Source organism: Scylla paramamosain, chromosome 8 (genome assembly GCF_035594125.1).
Source record: "Scylla paramamosain isolate STU-SP2022 chromosome 8, ASM3559412v1, whole genome shotgun sequence".
Taxonomy (NCBI): Eukaryota; Metazoa; Arthropoda; class Malacostraca; order Decapoda; family Portunidae; genus Scylla; species Scylla paramamosain.
The window spans coordinates 21,824,540-21,834,539 of NC_087158.1; the positions used below are offsets into that span (position 1 = coordinate 21,824,540).

The following is a 10,000-nucleotide window of genomic DNA, read 5'->3' on the forward strand; positions in this document are numbered from 1 at the left end:
GAGCAAGAGAAAACGAGGAATCTCTCTCTCTCTCTCTCTCTCTCTCTCTCTCTCTCTCTCTCTCTCTCTCTCTCTCTCTCTCTCTCTCTCTCTCTCTCTCTCTCTCTCTCTCTCTCATTCCTCGTGTGGTATGAGATGCTCCTTAGTCTGGCATCGCTGACTACGCCTGACACTCACAGCCTCCTCCTCCTCCTCCTCCTCTTCCTCCTCCTCCAATCTGGTCAGCTCTGAGAGGAGAACCTTCAACAAATCAAAGAAACAAAATAATCAAAAATAGGAAAAGAAAGGGAAAATGTATGAAGGTTTTTTTTTTACGTTGATGAAAAAATTATGTCACATCATCATTAGTCCGCCAGTCAGTCAGTCAGCAGCTACAAATTCAGGCAGCCAGTCAGTTACCCGAAATTCTTAATGCTTACCGTATTAGTTTGTCAGTCAGTCAATGCAGTCATTTAGGAGTCAGTTAATCAGTCAGTCAGTCAGTCGATCATTAAATTAAAACTGTACCTAGTCAGTCAATCGGTAAATTTCTAATCTAGCCATTCAGTTCATCAATTACCGTTTATCAGTGAGTCATCTTTCCAGTCAACCAGAGTCACCAAGCCATCCCTCCAGTGAGTCAGTAAATCAGTGAGGCAATTAAATCAGCTAATCAGTCAGTCATCAAGCCAGTCAGTACTCCCTGTATCCCCTCCACTCATCATGCAGCCAGCCAGGCAAGGAACGCGTCAGTCAAGTTTTGGTGAACACCTTGGCGGAGTCCAGTTCAGGTCGTAATGAGGGGAAGGGAGGAGGAGGAGGAGGAGGAGGAGGAGGAGGAGGAGAGGGTCGCGCGGTGGGTGATCGATCGCAGCCCAACACGAGGCGAAGCGAGACAAGAGCACAGGGCAAAGACAGACTATTTGATGCTTGAAGGACGCGGGGACAGCAAATCTTTATATTTACTGCTAAAAAAAAAAGTTAGGTTTTACTGTCACCGAAAAAAAGGTCAGTCAGCCAGCTAGCCAGTCAGTCGGTCAGTCATTCAATCAGGAGTCTTGTTAGGTCAGAAAAAGAGGCGGGACGGGGTGGAGTGAGGAGACCAAGTTACCGACGAACATGAACGATCGATAACGCGATGAAATAATTGAGGAAGAGCTAATTAAAGTATATTGGTGTGAGTGTGTGTGTGTGTGTGTGTGTGTGTGTGTGTGTGTGTGTGTGTGTGTGTGTGTGTGTGTGTGTGTGTGTGTCGCGGGAAGGCCGTGCGTGGCGGCGCGAGCCTGAGCACTGAAGGCCTGGAGGCGTTTCTTGTTCCCTTCGCTGACTCGTCCACTCGGCTAAAGAATATTTTCCCTCAGTAGTGAGAGGAGTACAGGCGGGGTGGGGAGGGAGGAGTGGGTCAAGAGCGCGGCGTCAGCAAAGGATGAACTACGGCGTCAGGAGGGCAGCGGCGGTGTCAGAGGGAGGGAGGACATCAGGTATGATGGCTTAATTACTGCGTGGGACCGCGGCAGGTGGGGCCCGTCACACCTGGACAATATCAAGTTATCACAACGCGTCCACCTGAAGAGGCTGACGGGACAGAATGACCCAGCGCGGGGGAAAGGCAGCCTCCTCCCCCCCGCCGCCTCGGACTGAGGTGCGACGCGGGAGCCACCTCGCCTCTCCTGCAGCGGGCCGAGGCAGGGCACAGGTGCGGCGTGTCCGGCTGCGGGAGGCGGTGCAGTGAGGGTCGGAGTGTTACCTTCAGCGCCATTTGACTCACTAGTGACGGGCAAGTGTCGCCGCGAGGATGTCGAGTCGCGCATGTCCCGAGCTGACCGATTCAGACTCCGCCCATGACTCCGCCCGCTCCTGAGGTCCTCCCCCGCCCCCTGCGACCTCCTCTCCAAGGCGGAGTTTCGCGTCTGGCCCGGCGCCTTCCCGTCGCCTCCACACGTCCTGGAGGGTTTGCCAATATGATATCCAACATTTATGCTTTCAAGTATCATATGCCAACTCATAATTCATATCGGGCAGCAAACAATGCTCTAAAAGAGTAGTGCACCACTTGGCGGACGCTCCGCCTCAAGCCGTGACCCCGCCCTCACCAGGACGGCGCCCCGCCCCCGGCAGCGTGAGCGGGGCGCGGCGGGGTGGTTGAGTGGGGCCGAGCCGGGGCCTCAGAGCAGTGGGAACACCGGCTGCGTACGGTGGTCCTGCTCTTCGCCGCCGCTCACACCCCGCTAGTGTCGGCCAGCGTCGCGCCGCGGACCGTCACCAACAGCCAGTGGGTCGCTGTCACCCAGACATCTGTCAAGCACGTGTTGACCTGTGACGCCTTGTGTTAGGGAAGTGGTGGCCGCGCCAGTGCGAGTACCTTGTGACGTTTGTGTGTCTCAGAATAGTAAAGTGCCGCCGACTGAAGCTTCTCGCTGCCGCTAGTCTACTCTAACACCCCGCCGCCAAGACTGACAACCGTCGCATCCCAGTGGCAGGGGCCGCCCAGAGTGTCGCCGGTGTGTGGGGCCGCGAGGTTTGTGAGTGTTGAGCGGCGGCCCCAAAGATGTGGCGGCGCCGGGCAGCGGCAGCGGCAGGGGCCCCGGCAAGTGCCTGAGTCGCCTCGCTGTGATGATGCCCAGCTCTGAGGGAGAAGTGAAGGCAGCACAAATAGCGAGCGAGGAACAGCGGGTCACAGCCAGCCGCCTGCAGGAGACGACGATGGCCCAGGTGGCGCCCGAAGTGGTTATCGGCAGGTCGCCGGCCAGGATCAACCCAAAGAGAAAACCCGACAAGTCAAAAATATTCAGAATACGAACAAGTAAGTAGCAGCTTGGCAGTGTCTCGGGAAGGGAGTGTCCGCGACAGTAGCCTTAGTGGTATGCTATAAAAACTGCCGCAGTGACACCGTGTGTTGCTATGTTCTCCCTCGCTCCTGTGTCGATGTCAGGAAAAAACTTGTGTACACATGTGTGCGTAAATGTATGTGTGTGCATGTCAGAGGGTGAGAGTGGGCAGCTGTAGCTTGTAGGTGTGCGGCAGTGTGCGAGAGGGCGGGGCTGTGCTGCCTGGTGGTGAGGGTGCGGGCGGCGGGCGGCGGCAGCGGCGGTGTGTAGTAGTGGTGAGCGGCGGGTGTTGTCTCCCTCACTCCCTCACTCCCTCCCTCCATACAGGTCACCCAGTCGCCCTCCTTTCCTCCCTCCCTCACCTATAATTGTTTACACTAAACATAAAATATTTTTAAACTGTTCTCCCACCCCAAAATATTATGAACGGTTACCACTATATTAAAGTTTTCTCATTAAAACATTTGACACCGTTTTATGCGACATCGGTCAAAACGGGATATTTGCTAAATATTTATTGGCGGGGTCGGGTAGGGTTGGACCGTCACCTCGCCGCTCCTGCCCTCCCTCGCCCCGGGCCGCCGTCTCGCCTCCTGGCCACTAATTCAAATAAAGTGACGATCATAATTATTTCATCCCTACGGGTGGGCAGCGGCGCTTTGTCTCAGTGGCGAGGTGCTCCAATCTGTGCCTCTGTGCCTCGGGAGGGGCGGCGGGTCAGGTGCGGACGTGAGGGAGGGAGGGAGGACAGGCACACACTCTCATTACTACTTCCACCTGTCCCTCATAACGCCCCTTCACAGGTACATGATGGCGTCATTCTATATTTTGATCAGCGAATTAAGTAGTGTTCTCCGTACAAAAAAAAAAAGTGTCGTGTTTTTTATGAACAAATCGGGCGTCGCGATGAGCAATATTAATGATTGTCTGGGCGAATATTGCAGCGAAAACTGGCGTGAATATTGTCCTCGAAACACGCCATGGTTAGGGCCATTTTGCATCCATTACTTCACGTATTTATTTTATTGCTTTTCATGTGCGTGATTGTATTAACTGGAAAAAAAAAAGAGAGGGAGAAAAAAAAACTGTGCAACGAACTGTCCTGTGACTCACACGCAAAACGGAAACTGCACAGAGAGGACTGACTCACTAATGGCTCATACGCGCTGTACCACGACTCAAACCTTGTTAAAATGAGTCACCTGGGCGGGCGTGGACGAACAGACAGACACACAGCGGTGGTGGGTCGCTCTCAGCTACCACCAACACTCCTTTTGTCGCGGGGGAGAGATTAAGATGACACAAAACTTGCATCTTGGGATAGGAACACCCCGGTGACAACTCTTATAACATTACTCACTGCTAAAAAAGATGGAGAGTAGCGTGAATTAAGAGTGGTCTCGAGGACTCATCTCTGCCAAACCGTGACTCATCTTGCTGAAAAGACCCGAATGAGAAAAAAAAATGTAAAAAAAAAAAGTGTGTATAATAATAAATAGGAAAAGTGTGTTCCGTGACATCTTTCCGCCTGTCGCCGCGCTGCACACCTTCCTGTCGTGATACACCTGCCGGTACACCCACGCCTCCTCCACCTGCGCCTCCTTCACCTGCACTAGCAACGCACTTCACAAAATAATTTCCTTCTACTGCGCGGCGCCGTACATCAATCCATTCTTCCTTTCTACTCTTTTTTTTTATTAATTATGCAACTTTTTTCTCAAGCTCATTTTTACACAATATTCCCAGCTACTTTATTCCAAATTTCGCTAATGATTTATTTAATATTTCCCTAATAGTTTACTGTGTATGACTGCTACTTTATGTGTAATAGTCTGCCGGTGCTTTAAACCATGTAATACTTCAATGGTTTATGTGCCTACAATGGCGTGGTCGCGTTTGTACAAATAGGGGTTTACCTGCTCAAATTAACACCTTACGTTTACTTCTGCCACGTCTTGTAAAAATTTCCATTCCCCTTCCGTGTTCTCCGTTAATTGTCCTCTCTCACGTGTTCTCACAAGGCCTCCTCCTCCTCCTCCTCCTCCTCCTCCTCCTCCTCCTCCTCCTTCTTCTCCTCCTCCTCCTCCTCCTCCTCCCTTCCCTCCCAGTACAGCACGTGTTGGATATGTTACTCTTGTTTTACTTCTTCCTGAAACATTCACAGGAGAAGCGCCACATTATACCTTCATTGTCACCACTGCCTCCACCACCACCACCACTACCACCACCACCACCATGTCCACCTATATCTACTGCTATTCCCGCCATGGTTTTCCCACCACCACCACCACCACCACCTTCACTACCACCACCACCCTTACCATGGCCTCTCACCGCCCACATCACCACCACCCTTTGTTACGGCCCCTCCCCGCCCACACCACTACCACCACCACCACTTCAAGTCCCTTTTGTCCTTAGTAACACCTCCACCTCTCCTCCACCATTGTCACAGCCACGCTACACCCACACCACACCACCGCCCTCAGCCCTGCCACTCGCGGCCACCCACCGCCACCCACCACCACCAATCCCCCCTCCCTCTGCCGCTCTTCACCAGTGGCAGGGGCGCCTCCGGAAGAGTGCCGCCGAGGGTCCGGGATGTTGGTAAGGGATGAATCTCGTCGGGGCGCCTCCTGGGGGTCGTGTAGGGAGAAAGAACCCCTGGGGAGGAGGCGCCTTATCCTGTGACTAACTCCACGAGGCCCCCACCGCCTGATAAGTGGCGGCACCGTCAGTACCGCCACCCAGGCCAGGCATTCGGAGACAGGCACCGCGTCGCCACCACTGCTGCGGGCGGGGCGGTAACGAGGGAGTCACGCATACGGAGACGCTCAAAACATATGCAACAAACCATAAAGACAAAAAAAAACACACATGAACACACGATGAACCCTCGCGGAGACCTTCCAGGCAGCGCGCGGCTCCCCAAGACGATGGAAGGAGGAGGAAGACACCACACACATTGCCGGCCGCCTGACACCTCTCGTCCACAACCTCCCTCCTCACTTTACACACACACACACACACACAACGAAAACTGCCGAGTCCTGAGCATTAAAAGTCCCGCCCTAGCAGGTCCTGAGGGCCCCGGTCCGCCCCGGTATACGAATTCTGACAGGGAGTTTATATTTGAGGGTGTTGTGCGCGGCGGGGCCTCAGGTGAGCGCCTCCCTCACGCCTGATCACCTCAAAATCAATAATCTCCCCAGGCCTCAGGAGCCTCGCGTAAACCAGACCCCCGCGGCGTAGCGGAGTCGCGAACACAACATTTTCCACCCTTTCGTCTCCCTCATCCGTCCTCCTATCAACCCTTCGCTCCTTTTCTTCTTCTTTTCTCATATCAGTTGCTTAATTTTCCTTTCCCTCCATTTTCATCATCGCATTTTTTATTATTATTATTATTATTATTATTATTATTATTATTATTATTATTATTATTATTATTATTACAATTATCCTTATTATTTCTCTATTTCTGCCGAGGGATACTTTCCCGTCCCATTTCTCTCTCTCTCTCTCTCTCTCTCTCTCTCTCTCTCTCTCTCTCTCTCTCTCTCTCTCTCTCTCTCTCTCTCTCTTCTAGAAGTTACTACTCCTTTTTTCTCAAACGAAGTGACCCTTATCCTTCATCAACTAAAAGGTTTTTTCTTCTTTTCTCTTCATTTTTCTTCTTCTTTATCATCATCATAAACGTCTTCTTTTCCTTTTCCATCATCATCACTTTTTTTTTTTGCTTCCATCATCTTTACTTCTTTCTCTTGTTCTGTTCCTTCCTCCTCCTCCTCTTCTTCATCCTCCCTCTTCTTGAACCAAGGGGCCTCTTTTGACTTTTTTTTTTTTGTCCTTGCTTTTCTTCTGTACTCAAATATTTTTTTCTAAGTATTTCCTCCTTTTCCATTTCTTCAAGCGAATAGATCATTTCCTTTTCTCGAACTGAATAACTTCTCTCTCTCTCTCTCTCTCTCTCTCTCTCTCTCTCTCTCTCTCTCTCTCTCTCTCTCTCTCTCTCTCTCTCTCTCTCTCTCTCTCTCATATCGCATGTAAATCACTGCTATATCATCATCATGCTATATCATCATGCTATCTTTTATCTATAACTGACGTATATTACTCACGCTGATTTCACTACAGAACACTCATAACCGCTGAACGTGTGTGTGTGTGTGTGTGTGTGTGTGTGTGTGTGTGTGAGAGGGCTGCAAATGCTGGGGGAGGTGATCGCTGCCTGGAATACAGACTGGTCGAGGTGGACTAAGGGACGGCAAGGGGAGTTAAGGGTTATGAAGGGTGCGAGGAACAGGGGTGAGAGCAGCAAGGGTGAGAGGGGAGGGAGTGACAACAGCAGCAGGCAGGCCGGGGTGCGGGATGGAGAGCTGATTTGGCTGAGGGATTATAATCGTTGTGAGGTGAGGGAGAGGATGAGGGAGAGCTACGCTGTGAGTTGTGAGGGTGCGGGATGAGACAGTTGAGGGTGATGGGTAAAGGATAGGGTAGGTTAGGGTAAGAATGGAGTAAGTTAGGATGAAGGGCAGAGAAAGACTGGATGAGATGAAGAGCTAATAGTGTGTGTGTGTGTGTGTGGACCCTTTTAATGAAGCTTCCACGTCCGTATTAACCCACGTGAGTGAAGCACGACCCAGTTAAATAATTGAGACCATTTACACCATTCCCAACTTACAGATATTGGCAGTGGGGGTGGCGAAGTAGTGGTAGCTAGTTTTTAGGGAAGAATGATGCTACACGAAGCTATGAGGAGGACAAAAGTACTAATGGTGCTGGATATAGTAGTAGCTGTGGTGCTGTTGATGGTGGAGGTGGTGGGGAGGGGGTCAATAAAATAGTGGTTAGCAGCTGAGGAGGAGGAGGAGGAGGAGGAATAGTGATGGTAGCAATGGTGGTATAGGTGATGGTGTTATAGCGATCTAAGTGTCGGGTGAGTGGTGGTTATGACGGGAAGAGGGAAAGAAGGGAGGGAAGGAGGAGGAGGAGGAGAGGGCGGCAAAAGTCTGAGGGTTGCGCAATGATGAGTGGTCAAGCCAGGAATGTCCCCCGCCGGAAAACAACTTTTGGGAGATATTCTTTCTCTTTAGGCCCAAGTTGTGGTGGCCTCCCTTCTCCCCTCTCCTCCCCCTCACTCTCCTCCTCCTCCTCCTCCTCCTCTTCCCACTCCTCCTCTTGTTCATCCCTAAACTCATGGGCCCGTAACTCACCCTCCTGTGGGCGAAATACGCTCTTATTGTGTGGCCAAAGGTCAAGCTCCCCATTTTCACTTTACAATGACAATAATAATACTTGAATGATAATAATAATAATAATAATAATAATAATAAAAATAATAATAATAATATCATAATGATAATAATAATAATAATAATAATAATAATAATAATAATAATAATAATAATAATAGTAATAATAATAATAATAATAATAAAATAATGGCTGGTAAGTAAAGACAATTCATTAGCATCGTCCGTTTCTCCGTCTGTAGTACATAGTGCAAGCAGCGTGGCGAGCCTGGCGGATCTGCAGGAGGTTGGACCCACCAGGCTGGCTCAGGGCAGAGTTGATCCCTCCGTCACCCGCACTTCGCTTGTTCGGCTACGCCGGACATCGAGTCAGTGCTGGTGATGATGGTGATGCAATATTCAACCGCCGTGTGTCACTGTGTTAAGTACATGGCGGCAAATGAAAGATCGTGGGCTTCGCAGAGCACACCATCCTGCTGTGCCTGGCTCAGGCGCTGACGGTTCATCGTCTTAAAAACGTCTCGCCGGCGGAATGGTGGAGAGCTGTTGTACACACAAAGTCTCCAGCACTGCCGGAGAAGGTGTCCCAGGCGGGGCGGCGGGTGGGCGCCTGCTGGGAGGACGTGGTGGTGGTGGGCGGCCGCGTGTTTGTGGTCGCGCGGGGCCGGACGGAGCGACCGTCGTCGTCACCACCACCACCACCACCACCCAGTTCCTCGCCTCTCCTCAGGCTGGTCCTCTGCACTCCTCTCACTGACATCTCAGACGGCCAACGAGAGTCTCCTTGCACTTGAAGTGGGCTCCGACGGCCTGCAACCGTGTGGCCGGAGCGGCAGCCTGCCCCTACTGGTATTGAATGGCACCCTGGTGTTGTTGACTAGAGGTGGCCGCACGGCGCGGCGCCCGGCATTAGGACTTTCATCTGCCACGGCTACGTCAAGCTGGCAGGATTTTCACTGATTACTGTGATTTATTGAAGAAAGAAACGATACAGTACGAGCAATAGGGAGATTATTAAGCCTCAGTGGAGTTCACGACATGAGGATCCACACAGGGAGGTGCCGCCCCGCGCACCCTGTTCTGTCCCTCTCAGCGGCGCGTCCCTCAAGAGCGGCGTCGGGTGATGACCAGCACAGCCAGAGTGACAACAGACCCTATAATCTGCCTCCCACCTCTCTCCTCCCTCTCCACGAACCTCTTCTCTCCGCCTCACACCCATGTTTCCCTTCCTCCCTGCTCTCAGTGCCAGTTTCTCCTCTTCCTCCTCCTCCTCCTCCTCCTCCTCCTCCCTACAAGTGTTCCAGGCTGCCGTAGTAGCGACAGAAATTTCATGTCGTCTGTCATAAGGCGACGCGACGTTCCTTTATAACCTTAACGCTTACACTTTCAGCCTCCCTCCTGACTCTCTTTCTCCTCCTCTTCCTCCTCTTCATCTAACTCTCGGTCAGCCTCTGACCTTCCAATTAGTGGGCCTTCCTTCCTGCCTTCTTTTTTTCCTCCCTCCTCCCCGCCTAACCACAGGAATATTGGTCACACCGTAAAACGTATGGTTTTCAGCCCTCGTGGGGGTCATGATGCCTAAGAAAATTGGGGGCATCTTTCCATAATGATGTGGTAATAGTAGTAGTAGTAGTAGTAGTAGTAGTAGTAGTAGTAGTAGTAGTAGTAGTAGTAGTAGTAGTAGTAGTACTAGTAGTAATAGTAGTAGTTGTAGTAACAGAAGTAGTAGCAATAGTAGTAGTAACAGAAGTAGTAGTAGTAGTAGTAGTAGTAGTAGTAGTAGTAGTAGTAGTAGTAGTAGTAGTAGTAGTAGTAGTAGTAGTAGTAGTAGTTGCTGCTGTTGTTGTAGTAATAATAGTAATAGTAACAGAAGCAGCAACTGTAATTTCATCATCAGCACCAGCATTCATTAGGCAAGTAATAGTATTGTAGTAATAGTTG

At 51.0% G+C, this 10,000-nt stretch overlaps 1 protein-coding gene across 2 annotated transcripts in view; it reads left to right on the plus strand.

Annotated features, from left to right (window-relative positions):
- Positions 1-1,030: 1,030 nt before the first annotated feature.
- The window catches only part of LOC135102949 (homeotic protein spalt-major-like), a 27,506-nt gene continuing 18,536 nt past the window's right edge, over positions 1,031-10,000 (plus strand). For both annotated transcript variants that reach the window (XM_064008682.1, XM_064008683.1), the window contains exon 1: positions 1,031-2,782. In XM_064008682.1, coding sequence (XP_063864752.1) covers positions 2,593-2,782 — 190 coding nt within the window. In that variant the 5' untranslated portion in view covers positions 1,031-2,592. The remainder of the gene's footprint in view (positions 2,783-10,000) is intronic.